The sequence below is a fragment of the Zalophus californianus genome, chromosome 5, assembly GCF_009762305.2.
Source record: "Zalophus californianus isolate mZalCal1 chromosome 5, mZalCal1.pri.v2, whole genome shotgun sequence".
Lineage (NCBI taxonomy): Eukaryota > Metazoa > Chordata > Mammalia > Carnivora > Otariidae > Zalophus > Zalophus californianus.
In genome coordinates, this window is record NC_045599.1 from 124,677,797 (window position 1) to 124,696,448 (window position 18,652).

Here is an 18,652-nt window from a genome sequence, read left to right on the forward strand (position 1 = left end):
ATTCTTTTGCTTTCAATGATTTATGAAGCCTACAGCAGCATGTGATTGGCACTTCAACTATATGTAACTCTCAAAATGAGATAATTTCAAATACATTATCAAAGAGATAATTACAGGAAAGACACCTCACTACAGGTTTTGAATGCATTCCTACAGCAAGCATTATTTCAAGGAGAGAATGGCTGAAAAGAGAGTATCAGAGAGAACAGAACTGTTGAGAACATATGACCCACAAGGAAATGTCAAAAAAACACAAAAACTACGTTTGGTTCTCTTGGACAAGAGAAGACTGAACAGAAACTTTGTAACAGAGGAAACAGGGGATGTTGACCAGCTGTTCTCCAACTCCTTGAGGATTCGAGTAAAGGATGTGGGCTCTAAGCTTAAGAATGTGAGGCTAAAGTACAGGAAAAAAATAAAAAAGATCTGATGGTAAGGGATTTCAACAACAGGAATGAACTCTTTGGGAGGGTTGTAAAATCTTCTGTTAAAATTAAGTCTAAATTTCACACAGAAGAATTAAGGCATAGTTCTCAGGTAGGCAAGGAGATGGACTCTGGAAGATAATATTCAGAAACTAAACAAAGTATGCTTGATGCCAGATGGCAGCTGATTAAGCAAAAGCCAGTAGCTCTGCCTGTGGCACAGTTACGTCAAGGGAACACACCACCAGAGTAAGAGAAGTGACTCATACCAGGATCAGTGACATTATTTTACTTCCTACAATATGAATGTCCCTGCAAAATGTGCAGGGATCTTAGAAGCTTCCTCTTAGGCACATCAGCTGCAATCTGTACTATTTCATTATGTATTTTCCATCACCACTGTAATTTTTTTTAGGAAGGAAGGGAGAGAGGGAGGGAGGGAAGGACAGAACAGAACTGGTCTTAGGTGAGACAGAGGAAACATTCCACTCAGTCTCTCCTTCCGAATGCAGTTATATAAGATAGAAGGCATAGAGCACCCATTTGAGGACTCTGAAAAGTAAACAGCAGTAGGTAGATTGGGGAATTAGCCCAGAATTCAGAGCATCACTGAAGCAAAAGTGAGTTTACTATTTTCCTTACTCCAGTACTTCCCCTACCCACCCCAGCGAAATCTGTGATGTACAAAATATCAAAATTTTGAAAAAGCTCAGTCCAACTCAGTTTCCTTTTTGCCTTCAGCACAGGGCTCTTACCATTTTTATTGAAAATATTGGTGTTTTATTCATCATGGATTTTTTGCATTAATTTTCATTTTTTTATAATGTTGCATTAAAATGTCATTTATCTTGACTACTGAGTTTTTTGGCACCTCTTTAAATTTTGTACTTGAGCCTGACCCTAGTCCTGGCCCTGCCTCAACCTACGTCTCCTTCTATTACATAAAATTTAGCCCAAAATGGACCAATAGACCTAAATACAAAACATAAAACTTTTAGAAGAAAATCTGGGTGACCTGGGGTCAGTCAAGGAGTTCTCAGATATGACACGAAAAGCACACCCTATAAAAGAAAAAACTGATAAATTGGGCTGTATCAAATTTAAAATCTTTTGTTTTGTAAAAGCCACTATTAAGAAAAAAATAAGCAACAGACCAGGAGAAAATATTTGCAGATATCCTAAAAAGAACTTGGTGTCTAGAATATATAAAGGACTCTCAAAACTTAACAGTAAGAAAACAAACAACCTTAAAAATGGGCAAAAAACTTAAACAGGTACTTCACCAAAGAGAATAACAATGGACAAACAGCACATGAAGATATTCAATATCATTAGTCATTAGAAAAATGCAAATTATAACTGTGATGAGAGACCATTCCATACCTATTAGAATGTATAAAATAAAAAATGTCCACAACACAAACTGTTGGTGAGGATATGGAGCAAGTGGAAAACAAATACATCATTGGTGGAAATGCAAAATGGTACTGTTACTCTGAAGAACGGCTTGGTATTTTCTCATAAAAATAATCACATACTCACTGTATGACCCAGCAAGCCTACTCTTAGGTATTTACTCTACAGAAAGGAAAACTTCTGTTCACACAAAAACTTATATATGAATGCTTATGGCAGCTCTAGCCATAATCTCTAAAAACTGGGAACAATCAACTGTCCTGTAATAAGATACATTGGGCTATATCCACACAGAATACTACTCAGCAATAAAATGTAACAAACTCTTGATACACACCATAACCTGGATGAGTCTCAAAAGCATTCTGCTAAAAGAAGTTGATCTGTATGTTGCCTAACTGAAAATAACAACAACAACAATAATAATAATAATAAAAGTTGATCTAAAAAGGTTACATGCTGTATGAGTCCATTTAGATGACATTCTTGAAAAGCCAGCACTACAGTGGAGACCAGTGAATGCTAGGGATTAGGAATGGGGGGCAGGGGAGAGGTGAGTGCGTGGCTACAGAGGGACAGCACAAAGGAGTTTTTGGGGGGTGACGGAACTGTTCTGTATCCTGATTGTATTGATAGTGGTTACATAAATCCATACATGTGTTAAAAATCACAGAACTGTACACTTTTTAAAAAGATAAATTTTACTGTATCATTTTCAAAAACAAATAACAAAGAATCAGCACTAAACTGGTTCTTATCATTTTCCTTACTTAAAACACTTAAAGACTTGATAAAGCAGATATTACCATGAAATCAGTGGTTTCTTCTCTATTTGCATGGGCCTAAGGATGAGCACTCACCTGTATTCTTCCAATCCTGAGAACTACTGTCCTGGAACACCCACAACATGAGAGCTTTACACGTAGTTATTGAGAAGTAATTTAATCAAGTCTTACTGATACCAGCCCCCCTCGGACATTGTGAAGTTAGCTGAGGTCCAGGTACTGTTTAAATTGAAGTCTGATAGGTATACTGCTTATTTCATGAAATCCCAAGAAAGAATTTAGTAATCCAAACCATGAAAGCAGCAATAATGCAATACTGTTTTTCATCATTGCCCAATGACATATCTTTTCTTCAGGGATTAAAGAAAATACTCCTACAGAAAGGAGTAGTGGCTGATCACTGTGCCTCTTGACAGTAAAACACTGTCCTAGTAGCCATACTGAGAGTTAGCTCTTGACTTTGAAAAGGCAGTGCTAGAACATATTTTAAGAAAAAAGAAAAAGAAGAAGATAACAGGAGAGGAAGAATGAAGGGGAGTAAGTCAGAGGGGGAGAGGAACCATGAGAGATGATGGACTCTGAAAAACAAACTGAGGGTTCTGAGGGGAGGAGCATAGGGGGATGGGTTAGCCTGGTGATGGGTATTAAAGAGGGCACATTCTGCATGGAGCACTGGGTGTTATGAACAAACAATGAATCATGGAACACTGCACCAGAAACTAATGATGTAATATATGGTGATTAACATAACAATAAAAAAATTAAAAAAAAAAAAGAAAAGGCAGTGCTAGAGAAAGAACCATGTAACTGCTGTATTGGCATATTTACACTAAAATTCCATCATCTTCTACTTCCAAGTTGTTGTTTTTTTTAATTCAATAGCCAATATATAGTACATCATTAGTTTTTGATATAGTGTTCCATGATTCATTAGTTGTGTATAACACCCAGTACTCACTCATCACATCACGTGCCCTTCTTAATGCCCATCACCCAGTTACCCCATCCCCCCACCTACCTCCCTTTCCACAACCCTCAGTTTCCCAGAGTCAAGAGTCTCTCGTAGTTTGTCTCCCTCTCTGATTTCTTCCCATTCGGTTTTCCCTCCCTTCCCCTGTGATCCTCTGCACTATTTCTTATATTCTACATATGACTGAAACCATATAATTGTCTTTCTCTGATTGACTTACTTCACTTAGTATAATCCCCTCCAGTTCCATCCATGTTGATGTAAATGGTAGGTATTCATCCTTTCTGATGGCAGAGTAATATTCCATTGTACATATGAACCACATCTTCTTTAACCATTCATCTGTTCAAAGACATTTCGGCTCCTTCCACAGTTTGGCTATTTTTGCTGCTGTGAACATTGGGGTGCAGGTGCCCCTTCTTTTCACTACATCTGTATCTCTGGGGTAAATACCAGTAGTGCAATTGCTGGGTTGCAGGGTAGCTCTATTTTTAACTTCTGGAGGAACCTCCATACTGTTTATCAGAGTGGCTATACCAACTTGCATTCCCACCAACAGTGTAAGAGGGTTCCCCTTTCTCCACATCCTCACCAACATTTGTTGCTCCCTGTTTTGTTAATTTTAGTCATTCTGACTGGTGCAAGGTGGTATCTCATTGTGGTTTTGATTTGTATTTCCCTGATGCCAAGTGATGTGAAACATTTTTTCATGTGTCTGCTGGGCATCTGGATGTCTTCTTTGGAGAAATGTCTGTTCATGTCTTCTGCCCATTTCTTGACTGGATTATTTGTCTTTTGGGTGTTGAGCTTGATAAGTTCTTTATAGATCTTGGATTCCAGCCCTTTATCTGTTATGTCATTTGCAAATATCTTCTCCCATTCTGTAGGTTGCCTTTTAGTTTTGTTGACTGTTTCCTTTGCCGTGCAGAAGCGTTTTATCTTGACAAAGTCCCAGAAGTTCATTTTTGCTTTTGTTTCCCTTGCCTTTAGAGACGTGTCTTGCAAGAAGTTGTTGTGGCCAAGGTCGAAGAGGTTACTGCCTGTGTTCTCTAGGATTCTGATGGATTCCTGTCTCACATTTAGATCTTTCATCCATTTTGAGTTTATCTTTGTGTATGGTGTAAGAGAATGGTCCAGTTTCATTCTTTTGCATGTGGCTGTCCAATTTTCCCAACATCATTTACTGAAGAGACTGTCTTTTTTTCCATTGGATATTCCTTCCTACTTTGTCGAAGATTAGTTGACCATTGAGTTGAGGATCCATTTCTGGGCTCTCTATTCTGTTCCATTGATCTATATGTCTGTTTTTGTGCCAGTACCATGCTGTCTTGATGATCACAGCTTTGTAATATAGCTTGAGGTCAGGCATTGTGATGTCCCCAGCTTTGGGTTTTTGTTTTTGTTTTTTTTTTTTTTCAAAATACCCCTGGCTATATGGGGTCTTTTATGGTTCCATACAAATTTTAGGGTTGTTTGCAATCCCTATCAAAATACCATCGACATTTTTCACAGAGCTAGAACAAACAATAGTCCTAAGTTTTTCATCAAGTATTTATACATCTCGGGAGACCAGGAAACAAGGCAGTGCTCATGTACCTTGCCTTTCTGTTCCCAATGAGCAAATGCTCTAAATACCTATGTTGAATATACTGTCTTATCACTTGGCCATGGGAAAATATACCAATTTTAGTAAGTACAAATAGTTAATCAGTATCCATCTAGAATCTGCATTGTTTAATCCTCCCGAGAAAGTGAATTACAGCAAAACTTCATTAAGCTGATGCTGCTTTATCCAAGATAATATATAATTCAAAGCAACTACTATTCCCTAGTCAACTAGCTGCCTGATTGCTCTTTAATAAAAATCAGATAATGGAAAGCTAAACTCAAAGTCCATTTTTTCCATCCCTTGGACTTCATATTAAGAAGGTTTCAGTATATTTTAGAAGGCAGATAAATGCCAAATATAGTCTTTCTTTCGAGTTTATTTTCAGTTGGCATTTGCACTGCCAATAGCTCAAGTTCCCTCTGTGTCCTATTCCTTGTACAATCCTGACTGGGCAAAGACACTGCTGGACTCCTTTATTTCCAGAAAACTTTTAAAGAGGTGGAAACTTGTATCAGTGAGACAGATCATTAGTCTATTCCCAGGATGATACAGAAGAAGAGTGAGTTCCTCAACTCTTCAGAGACAAGCTTTCACAAGCACAGCTTCATTAATTTGTTTGAAGTGAATTTCCAGAGTTGTTCTATCAAGACTCATAAGTAAGAACAAAGACACTTTCCAAAACCAATTCTGAGGACGTCTGGAATATCCATTAATTTGAATGATCTTTCTGCTCTCTTATATATGTACAAATAATGGAGGATGATTGTAGTATGAATGATCAGCATGTCCCTTACACTCATAAATTAAGACAAATAGCTAGTTTTGTGAAGAGTCCATTATTTATGGCCTCATTATATTCATTTCTTCTTTCCCTTCAATCTCTTTGGATTTAAAATATCAATATACTCTCCTAATAAGAACACAAAAGCTTTTTATGTGATACTTCATTGTATGATATATGTCATTCTTTAGGTTAACAAATAGCAATTTTCTTGGACATGAAAATGTATTCATTTAAATGTCATATCTGAGAATAATCTATGGGTGATATGATTAGATACGATATTTACTTTTTTAATGATCTTTTCTATGTTGACAGTTTTTTAGATTTAATATGTACTACTTTTATAATCAGAAAAATACAATTAAATCAGAAAAATACAATTAAAACACCAAAAGCAGTCTAGTTGAAAAACTAATGAATGAATAAAATAAAGCAGTCTAGTTGAAAATATCAAAGCAAATTTCCCTTCCCCTCCCTTCAGCGGCTATATACTAGACCAGCTGTGCCAGATCTATAGCTATGTTTTGTAAATAAAGGTTTGATTTTTTTCTTTCTGTTCCTCACTTTGTTCAGTCAGTGTTTGCAGAAACAAAGGTCCCTCACCAAAGTACATAAGCTAACAAACAAATCAGAAGAGTAGTCAGGATCAAGTGTGAGATTTCTGGCTTTTTTCCTTTCTACTTTTTTTTCCCTCTTTACCCAAGGGAACACCTGCTATTTATTTTTTTTTTTTTCTAAAGATTTTATTTATTTGACAGAGAGAGAAACACAGCGAGAAAGGGAACACAAGCAGGGGCAGAGGGAGAAGGAGAAGCAGGCTTCCCACAGAGCAGGGAGCCCGATGCGGGGCTCAATCCCAGGACCCTGGGATCATGACCTGAGCCGAAGGCAGACGCTTAACAACTGAGCCACCCAGGCGCCCCCTGCTATTTCTTTTAAATTATTACCAAAGCAACTGAGGTGAAGAGGCCACCATCTTAAATAATATCAGGTCAAAAAACTTTATTCCATTACACTTGGGTTAAAGAATATAAATGGTAATATGCTAGTATAATTGCATAAACCATGTCCTTTGATTTATAATTGTGAAAAAGGAAATTCTGTTAGTCATTTTATAACAAATTATAGTTTGATGAAAAATTACTAAGCTAACAGTAGTTCATAACAGTATTTCAGGGCCTCTCCAGAATAATTAGAACTCTGAAAAGGTCTGAATATGTCTGTTTCTTCTAAACATAAATATTTTTTTAAAAATTGATACATTAGGAGCTTGGGTGGCTCAGTTGGTTAAGTGACTGCCTTCGGCTCAGGTCATGATCCTGGAGTTCCGGGATCGAGTCCCATACTGGGCTCCCTGCTCAGCGGGCAGTCTGCTTCTCTCTCTCTGACCCTCCCCCCTCTCATACTCTCTCTCTCTCTCTCTCATTCTCTCTCAAGTGAATAAATCTTTAAAAAAATAAATAAAATAAAAAAATAAAAATTGATACATCATCTCCAAATTGTATTTTGTCCATTCTTTCTGTCCTATACTTTCATCACATAAAACAGAGTAATGGCAGCCTTTTATACAATACACAAAAGCTTAGGGTCCCATCTTACACAAAAACTAAAGTGATTTGTAAACTCAAGATTCAAGTTATATTCTGGAATTTATCTTAGAAAAGAGGCTAAGCACACTACTTAAATCATAAAAAAAATTAGATGACAAATGAGAAATATGCTATTTTTTTCAATTGAGGGAACACAACTGGACGACAAAGAAACATCTAAAAAATAAGCAGAATTGTAAAATGTATATGAACATTATACAATAAAAATGGTAAATGTTAAAGAAACATTTGTCAACTCCTAGTGAAAAGAGTCTCTACGTTGAAGAGAAAAAAATTTTCAGAGTATGTAACAATACAGAGAATGGAATTAAAACCAGTTTTTCCTTTAAGTTTGTTTCAAAAATAAATAGGGAAAATATTTTTAAACTTTTATTTTATATTTTTGAAAGCTATTTATTGTGAAGCTTGTAGTATAGTTTTTAGTTATTAGGCAACTGTAGAGTTTTTAATATCCCTGACTGAAAACAATGTTTGGCTCCATATACATGTGGCGCTTGGCATTCTAAAATGTAACTACTCAGGGATTTATTTTATTTTAGAAGAGGGTGTGAGAATAAATCACTCATACTTTACTGAAGTAAAAGGACTCAACTAGGATAGACCTAAAGCCACCGTTGTCTGTGTCTAATCAAGCAAGCACACCACTAAATGCTGATATTAAGAATGAGATGTTGCCTTTTATGTAAATTAAAACTCAACATAGTATGTATTTTACTACAGCAGAGTGCAGTATTTCCAAAAGAAACGACTATTCTGGTTTTTAATGACAAAAATACAATAAAATAAGAGATATTTTTGGCCCTTCAAGCAAAATGTCCACCTTCTTTATCCATTCCAAAGAATACATTTATTTTCTTATATTCCAAGACTTAAAACTTTAGATCAGAGGGGCATTTTAAAGTTCTTTTAACATACAATTCTACTATGTAAACAAAAACAATGTTGTCTGATATTAACAACAAAATGCAATCAAACAGATCCTAAATCAATTATTTAAAAGGCTGCTTCAAAGTGCTGTGGCACTTTTGTCCCTATTTGAAGTTTTCTCTTCATCTGTCTATTAATATGGATCTCAAAATCTGTTTTCTGACTTTTCCAAGACAATTCAACAGAAGGTATATTCCATTTACTTAATGACCATTCTCCTTTGTTTGCTTCTCTTCATTTGCTCATCCCTTAAACGTTCAGGTTTCCTAGGGCTCATGTTCTCCATCCTTTTTGCCCTTTCCTTAATCAAACTAATCAGCAACCAATATTTCAACTATAAACTGTAAAGATTTCTCCCAAAACTGTGTCTTCTTTCTCTTAAGCACCAAACTCACTTACCTATCTGCCTACTATCTCCACCCAGAGGCCCTGCAGGTATTCAAGCACAACATATCAACAACAATGCAGTGTATTTCTTCCAAAATCTGCTTTTTTCCTTTCCTTTTCTTTTTTTTAATCTTGGGGAACACTGGCCCAGTCTCTCAAGTAATAAACCTCAGCCTTCAGACACAACACCAAATCTTGTAAATCTAACCTTCACACGTCAATAAAAATTATCTGTTCTAAAGCCTAAATCAGACTGTGCCATTCCCTTGCTTTAACAAACACACACACAAACAAAAAAGAGAAGATAAAGTCACCTTCTTATTATGGTATACAAGATCAGTTTACCCTTCCATCTCTAGATCCTTCTCTCCTGCCTCACTCTCCAAAGACATACCTGTGCTGTACAGTATGCATTACATGTACTTGCCAAGTATACCATTCACTCATTCAACAAGTATGTGTTAGGCACTGTTCTAAGCACTGAGGAGATCACAGTGAACACAACAGACAAGTTCCTGCTCTAGTGGGCTTACATCCTGGTGCAAGGAAACAGACAACAAACATATAATAGATGCAATGGCAGTAAGTACTATGGAGGAAAAGATCTAGCTAGAAAAGCAACCAGCATGTTCTATACACTACAAAAACATACGGTGTCTTAAAAGTGCAATTTTATTTAGGTTTCAATTTTAATTATAATTTAAAACCATAATACCATGAGTAATACTGAAATGTATTGTCATTGAGAGGCATAACAGAACACAGCTTACTTCTGGAACAACCAATTATAATAATTTTATTTTTTGAGATTAAAGTTGATAGAGTCAAGAATGTTTTTCTTTGATTCTAGTGTTTAAGTTGGCTCTTGGATGTTCCCCCCAAAAATTATTATTAGCGCTGGCACATTTCAAATTACATCATGAGATTAGAATCTATAAAACCTAAGTACTCATCTAGAATTAGTCTCATTGTTATTTATTTCATTGTCTTTAACTATAGTTAGTTAACTAACTATAGTTAGTTAAAATAACTATACCACGGTTTCAAATTTAGGGCCTACAAATTAAGACTCCACAGTAATACCAGAACATTAGAGACAGGAGCTTTTGACTAGTGATTTAAAAACAGTTGTTCAATTGTCTGAATCATGTAAGTTCATAATATGTCCCAACTGCAAAGAGCTGAAACAACTGGAGAAGTCTACAGAAGGGCGCTGTTTAAGATACAGGATATTACTAAAGGCTTTGACAGTAAGCCAAAGAAAATTTACACAGACATTAATCGGTCTATTTCATACTCAGAAAATAACAATGATTTACCTTACCTTCTAAATACTAATACATACTCTAAAAGACTACAAAGGAATTCAGATTTTCCTCTGGGAAACTTCACTATTACTGTATTACAGTCTCAGGAAAGGAATGAATGAATCAGTGAATCAATGCATGCATGCATGCCGGTGTTTTAGTGCTTATAGTGCTTACATAAATATGTAAAGAAAACTAATGGGTTTCTTTAGATGCAGAAGTTAACTGTGAAATGTTTTAAACTTCCAAATAACTAAATAGAAATTAAGCTTAGTGGAAGCTGAGTCTAACCTCAATGACAACTCTGGCAAGCAGAATTCTGTCAAAGTTTTCAAGGTTTAGGAAACAATGATACAATTCATCACTTTCTAAAGGCATAATTTTCACTTCTGTCCACAATCCCTGAATCCTCACAAACATGTGCCTTATGGGACACTTCTTTCTGTATCCTATGTGATGATCAGCTTCTGCTTTCCTCAAACCAGTTGGCAGAGGGGCAACTGTCCCTGGCCCAGCTGAAATTCTGACTGAAGCGTGGGCCCATGGGAAATACTGGGTCAGAGGAAGGGAAAGCATAGATCAGCCAGTCTGCAACATACTAATAATTCCTGTGTTGGTAAAAAAAAGTAGCTACCATTGCACCACAGAAGCCAGGACTTATGTTCTATTTAAAAACTAAAACCAAAACAAAAGATGACTAAGAGGCAAACCTCACTTCATTCTCAAGGCTGAGGAGAGAAGAATTTACATACCGCATCCGTGATGTCTATTTCATACACCCTTTGGAAAGTCCTGCGCTCAAAGAAAACAAGTTTGCCGCTGCCACATCCCCTTTGAACAGATGTCCCGGTGACTATGAGTTTATCATCTGGACTGAAACAGCAGTCAGTCCTACAGACAAAAACAGCGTGTAAGCATAAGCTTATGACCCTACAGCAATGAGTTAAATAAAATATAAACAACACCAATGTAACAAGAGGTGACTCTTATAGAGGGCTCACAGTAAGTTAAGCACTTATATTAGTTTGCTTAATCTTCACAATAATCCTATGGGGTAGACATTATTATCCCCATTTTACTGATGAGGAAACTGAGGCAGAGAGAGATTAAAGAAACCCTTCCCAAGACCACAAAAGTAGGTAGCGCAGCTGGGACTTGAACTCAGGCAGTCTGATTGCAGAATCTATGCTTCTAACTTCTACACACTGTATATTTTAATGTATAGAAAGTGTGGGAAAAACTCAAGATAGACCTTGACAGTGCTATAGACAAAGAAACATTGTATGACTAATGTCTAAATAGTGATAATTTTGTCCAGTTTTGGAATTATTTTTTACCACCACTAGCCACCATCCCCAAATAATTGGAGTTTTGTCAAGTCAAGGACCATGAAATGAGGAACAGGTTGAACTGCTGGAACCTAATTGATGGCTATGATTCAAGAGCCCTTGTTATTAGAGATCTGGCCACCTGGTTGTGAATAATCTAAGACATGATCCAAAGAAGTTATGTAGTTAGCATAGCTTGCAGCAGGCATAATAGCTCAAAAAATTCTCATCAGCTATAAATTCATGTTTGTTTGTCCATCTGTTTGTTTTAACAGATAAGTGCCATGGGCAACAGACCGCGCTAGAGTCAGGGCTCTGCTATTACACAGTTTCCTCCATTTGACGGTTCCATCACCTTCACGCTCTCCCTGTTGGTCATTATTTAACACAGATGTGAAATTTTATTTCTACAAAAATAGGAAGTTTTACTTAGGCACCAACTGTAGGACTTAAAAAGTTCAAATCCCAGCTCAGCTGCTTGAGAAAAATCTTTAAATCCTTCAGTTGTCAACTTAATAGAATGGAGATAATGGTGTTCAGCTACCTAGAGCAAGATACTCTGACCAAGTGAAGTATACTGAATTATTGACCGGAATGATGATAAGGAAAACTTGAGAAAATGATATATAGTAATGCTCAGTAACTATGAAATATTGCTTTGATGGAATGGGGTTCAAATTTTAAAAGACAACAAATATGCAAGCCTACCCTGTCATTTATACATATTAAAAGAACAATTCAATCTCTTAAAATATTTTTAGTACCCCAAGACCTATGTGTGCATACACACAGAGAAACACATGAACATATATGATTTCAACTTCAAAAAAATTTTATGGTCTGAAGAATGTGCAAGCAGAAGGGAAAAATAAAATGCATCTTTCAAAAAACAGATTTCAAATACTCTTCCTGTCCCTTTTTAAAAGACATATAACATAAATTAAAGTGAAGAAATTTCTTTTCCATTCTCTTACATTTATCAATTATTTAAAATATGCTACTTACATTGGGAACAAGGTAGGAAGACCCGAGGCTGAAAAAAGTGGTTTATTAAACTGTCGGATGTCCCATAATTTCAATGTATCATCACCTGACAGAGGAATGAAAAAGAAAAAAAAAAGAAAGTGAATTGTGCAAAAAACTAGTTCTAAGTTTAGAGTTTGCTAAACTTAGTGTATAACTATAGGAAAGAAGGAAGGAAGGAAGGAAGGAAGGAAGGGGAAAGAAAGATGCACATAAGTGTATTTTACTGTTTTAACTGGGCAGCTTGAAAGTAGTGGATGTGAGAACAGTAGAAAGATTTATGATAATGAACTGGCCTTCTAGAAATAAATTTTCACACTGATGTAGCATCTGTAGGCTAGAAGGAACCCTGGAGAATCTACTCTAAGGAGTGATTTGAAAGCAGCTGGTAGTCCCCCAATGGTATAGTTGAGCATAACCGGCCTTCTTAAGAAGATATTAATTTAACAACCATCAGGACTGAAAATAGTTCAGTTCACAACACTCTTTCTCCCACTGGTGTGTAGATGAAGCTATCCATTAACATTAATGAGACTGAGCCATGTGATTCCCTTCCCACCAGTGTAACTCTACCTGCGGCTATCATTCTTCATGTTGCCGGGAAGTACAGCTTTTCCAAAAGCTCTTTAAAGTATAATGAATATTCTTCTAAGAATCGCTGTTTTTCTATTTCTATAGGGCTACTAACTGATATTCCTGACGAGAATGAAAGCCAAAACTCATATAACTAATGTCTTTGCTGTTCTTGCTCCCCAGCGTCCACAGCTGAGACCTGCCTCAACCCCTTGGGTCCAATAAAGAATCAGTATCAGGTGCAAGTGAGCTGAGTGGAGATTTCAATAAAAATCTCCATTCTCTCCCAAGTGACCCTTCCTCTGAAACCCAACTTTTGGCAGGTGCACTAATCCACAATTGGCTGGACTGGGGACCTGCTTAAAATGGAAAGACTTTGTAAGACTCACCTTTTTTTTTTTGCTTTTAGTCTTAAAAAAAGATTACATATCCTCATAATTCTCAACAATAAGAAAACATTAATCTGCATTAAACAGTTTAGCTAACCTGACAGGTTCTGGAACTAGCAGGAGTACCTTACAACACCTGGGGACTCTGCTGAATACACTTCTATCTGCCATATTCTATACACCCAGGAAGAAAAATGATGGAATACGTTATACGTACTGTGTTGGCGACATGTTACCCAACAGTTATTATAGGATGGAAAGGGAAGGTAAGAATTGTCACCAAAATGGCTTTGACTGAACTGAGGTTAGTCCAATACTTCTAGTAATTATCAACTGGTTTGGGGCTGGCCTGTTTTAGAATCCTCTGAGAGGAATTTTCAAACTATGCTTCCCACTTATTCCTCTCTTGTCTCTCCACTCCACATTGGAGATTTGGGTTCACCATTCTAAAGCTGCAAGAGTAAATGTGAGAATTTCTAAGTGAAACATTTATCATTTGAAAAACTTTCTCAAAAGATTCAGATACACACTCTTGGGGTAAGAACCACTATCTGTAAGTAAAGAGTATATATAGTCTTAATTAAGAGTCATCTCTTGTGGCGCCTGGGTGGCTCAGTCGTTAAGCGTCTGCCTTTGGCTCAGGTCATGATCCCAGGGTCCTGGGATCGAGCCCCACATCGGGCTCTCTGCTCCGTAGGAAGCCTGCTTCTCCCTCTCTCACTCCCCCTGCTTGTGTTCCCTCTCTCACTGTGTGTCTCTCTCTGTCAAATAAATAAATAAAATCTTAAAAAAAAAAGTCATCTCAGGACTCAAATAGGTTAGAATTGATGGACCAAATACATATTTTATACAGACTGCCCCCTTTCCCATGTATACCATAAATAGAAAATACATGTGCTTTGATGTTTTACAATTATGTAAGTGGGGGTAGTTTGGATATAACAAACAAGGCTTCCTCAGAGGAAAGAGAATCTGATGCAGTTCCCAAGGTACACAGACATGGAATGGCTGACCTGAGCAAAAGCTGGGCCAAGTCTCTCCATCTTCTCCTCACTCCCACTACCCTCTACACCAGGTTGCACATTCTTTCAGGAAAGGAACACTGTCTATGATGTTCACAGTTTAGACCCAGCACCTAGCACAATGCTTGCTCAGAGTAGTTGCTCAACATAGAATGGCTGAGTGAGTGAATGGCCGAATGCAGTGTTGCTAGATTAACATGGCCTACAGAATAAAAACTAAATCCTTTATGTGATATTTGAAACCATCTGTAATGGCTCCAATCTACTCACTCTACTGTTTCTTTTCCCTCCCCACAAATGGGCCTACAGGAAGACCCTCAGTCATGCCCCATACTTCCTGTAATGCTCTGCTCATAAACTGCCCTTACTCTTCTCTTGTTTCCTTCTTTCAACACTTAGCTCATCCATGTGAGAAAGATTCAGCAAGAAGAAACCCATATTTAACCTCATGAATGTGGGTAAATAAACATAATATGGTCATACAGAACTATGTAGCCGTTTAAAAACTAACATTCAGGTACGCAACTTCTTTTTTAACTGAATTGAGGTACAGTGTTCAAACTGAAAAAAAAAATCAGTGGTAAGCCAACAGAAGAGTCTAAGTTATAAAATGATATAGGAAGAATATAGAACATCATCTACAAAATTCCATAAGTCATCCTCGGAGGCTTTAAACTCTGATGGAATTTGAAGCTAAAATAAAAACTTAGGCCAAAAAGTACATATTTTCTAAATTTTATTTGATACCTTTTTTAAGAAAACAATACTGCCAAGTCAGAAATGCATTTTAATGGAAAAAAAAAAAAAAGACTGGCAAAGGAGCACTAACAAAAGCACAGCTAGGTTTACTGTTAGGACATTAGTGTAACATTTGTTAATTATGATCATTTTTAAATACAGAAACACATCCAAAAGAAAGTTTTTAACCTACCTCCACGAGAGGCAAGGACATTACCGTCATAGGAAAAAGCCACACAAGAAGTGTCTGTGCCTGGGTCATGAGCCTGTTTATAGTGGAATTTAGGATGAACCTGTTTTCAAAGACAAGCAAAGTGTTAACATCTCATCTGAATTCCAATGAGAACATTTTTGTGGCAAGGGTATTTTACTTTATCATCCAGAAAATGATATATGTAAAATAAGAATTTTACTTGACTATAGTTTTCTTTATTCTGGAAAATAATTCAAAAGGTTTCTAAAAACATCCATTTGCTTTAATAATAAAAAGAGATTAAGTCCCATTTTTCAGACTCCCTTAGCAAGCTCTGAGCAACACAAGACTAACACAGTATTTAGTTCTTACAGCATAAAGTTATTGGGACCACTTCCTATCATAAATATGAATAAAATAAAAATGAAAAATATGAATAAAGATTACAAATGAACATATTATTTATTAAATCAAAAATATCACTGTAGTGGTGCCTGGCTGGCTCAGTCAGTAAAGCGTGTGACTCTTGATCTCAGCATTGTGCGTTCAAGCCCCATGCTGGGCACGGTGCCTACTTTAAAATATATATACACATCTATCATTGTATTCCTAGTATATGCCAGACACTGTGCATGTGCTTGTAGGTCTTGAACGCTCTTTAATGTGCCTGGAGGATAATGTTGTTGCGGAGGAGGAAGAGGGGAAGAACTAACCCTGACACAATGCTAATCATACCCTATATGTATTCTACTCTTTACTATCTTGTCTACGTAATTCTCTCAATCACTTTACAAGTTAGCCTCTCCTATTACCACCTGCATTTTACAGAGTAGGAAACTGAACCACAAAGACTTCAGTACCTGAGTTAAGGTCACAGAGCTAGTGAGTGGTACAGCTGGGTGTTTGAACCAAAAGGCCCACTCTTAAACACTACACTCTACTCCTTCTCTAGTGATGTATGTTAATAGTTTTTTTACTTCGAATGTTGCTTCTTCACAGTTAATGACTTAGAAAAGTAACTCTACTATACTAATCTTGTCACTTAGTTATGATTCAGTAACCAGCACAGGATACTAGGGAGTCAATTATCCTAGCTCCACCAAGCTGGATAATTCCAGTGAATGGACAAGGCACACTGCTAGTGATAAGAGCATGTAGGTCTCTCGTGGGAGCCACAGGGATAGGAATACAAGTGACTCCATCTCCTTAGGTCTTACGTCAACCGTAACAATCATGAGTCACAAAACAGAGCTCATGTCTGTTAGCCTCCCACCAATATCCCTGACACCCTGTCAGTGAGCTTCCACCTAAAAGCTTCCAGTAATGAGGAGCACCTCATTACCTCACAAAAGCAGGCTGGGTTTTTTGGTGCTTTTTGTTTTTCTTTTTTTTAAGATTTTTATTTATTTATTTGACAGAGAGAGACACAGTGAGAGAGGGAGAAGCAGACTCCCCGCTGAGCAGAGAGCCCGATGCGGGGCTCGATCCCAGGACCCTGGGATCATGACCTGAGCTGAAGGCAGACACTTAACGACTGACCTACCCAGGCACCCCTCGTTTTTGTTTTTAATAATTTGTATAGCTTGACTTAAATTTGTCCTTTCTCTTCCTCTGACAGTCTTAGAAATTTGTATTAAACATGGTGCTCATGCTTCCACCTTCCATGGGTACAAATAATTTACTGATTCCACTTTTCTTTTAATTGGGCATCAAGACACAAGGTTAAACAGGGAAACACAATGTGCCAAGATAAACATGATAAACAAGATAAACATGGCTTTTCTCCCTAGAGAATTGACAGTCCCCTGAAAGAATACGGGTAAGCGTAAGAAGTCACAAGTAGTACAAGGGGGATGTGAAGAGTAGTAAGTGAGCACTGAGGAGAGGTACCTAATCCAAACCTGAGAATGGGGGGTGGGGGAGGAGAGAGGGGCAAAAAGAAATCCTGAGACCCAGTGGATGAAAGTACAAGTTAGCAGATGAAGGAGCAGGATGCAGAGGTAAGAACGAGTATTCCAGTCACAGGGTACTGTGTTGTAGTAGGCAGAATTTTGACCCCCATGATCTCCATCCCCTGGTGTCATGACCATAAACATGTCAGTCTACATGGCAAAAGGGACTCTGCAGGTATAACTAAGGTTAGTAACTAGTTAACCTTAAAAAGAGGGAGATTATCCTGGATTATCCAGGTGGGGCTGAAGTAGTCACATGAGACCCTGAAAGCAGAACTTTCTCCTGGCTGAGGATAGAAGAGAAAGCCACAGAGACAAGACAGAGAGTAAGAGAGACTAGAAGAATCCGAAGTGTTTGAAATGCCACTCTTGACTCTAAAGACGTGTCAAGGAAATGGGGATCTGAATGCTGCCAGTAACCAGTGCGTTTGAAAGAGGACTCTTAGCCCCCGATGAGAGCCACCGCCTTGGCCAACAGTTTGATTATAGCTTGATGAGACCCTAAGAAGAGAATCCCACCACACCATGCCAGACATCTTACCTACAGAAATTGTGAAATAATAAATTGGGTTTTTTTTTTAAGGCACTAAATTAGTGGTAATTTGTTATGAAGCAATAGAAAGCTAACGTGCATAAAGGTAAAAGAGCTAGTTGCAGTCAAAGAACTAAAAGAAACTAACCACGACTGGAGGGAAAGGAGAAGTGGGGGAATGGTGGAGCAGGGCCTCAATCACCAGGAGCCTTGTAGGCCATGGTAAGGGCTTAGATGTTATCCTGAAGGCAAAAGGGAGCTGCTTAATGGAGATTACTCAGAGGATAATGTGACTAGGTTTGCTTATTTTAAAAAGATCATTCTGAACACATGTGGAGAATAGATTGGGAATATTTGGCTCAGAAAAACAAAACTCTGCTACTAAACTCAATTAGGAAAATTTGCCACTTGGTCATATTTCATCAAGTCATCAACTACTAAACTCTAAATAGAACTTGTGAAAGATACTGTATTGGTAGCAACTTACCAAAAAGTCTGTACTTACATTTGGCCTCTCAGTGAAATTAACTTAGTTTTTTGTTTACTTGTTTTAAATGTTTTGTTTATTTTTAATGCTCATAAATATATATACACATCTAAAGAGAAGGAAGACCAGTCATTTCAGGAGTGGTAAGGCAGTGCACTATAGTAAAACTGGGCCAGGACCAGGAGATAGAAAATC

At 37.3% G+C, this 18,652-nt stretch overlaps 1 protein-coding gene across 2 annotated transcripts in view; it reads right to left on the bottom strand.

Annotated features, from left to right (window-relative positions):
- Nucleotides 1-18,652, bottom strand: part of WDR70 (WD repeat domain 70) — a 290,555-nt gene that overhangs the window by 36,377 nt on the left and 235,526 nt on the right. For both annotated transcript variants that reach the window (XM_027605240.1, XM_027605241.1), the window contains 3 exons: nucleotides 15,487-15,586; nucleotides 12,554-12,638; nucleotides 10,973-11,111 (listed from right to left, as the gene is read on the bottom strand). In XM_027605240.1, coding sequence (XP_027461041.1) covers nucleotides 10,973-11,111; nucleotides 12,554-12,638; nucleotides 15,487-15,586 — 324 coding nt within the window. The remainder of the gene's footprint in view (nucleotides 1-10,972; nucleotides 11,112-12,553; nucleotides 12,639-15,486; nucleotides 15,587-18,652) is intronic.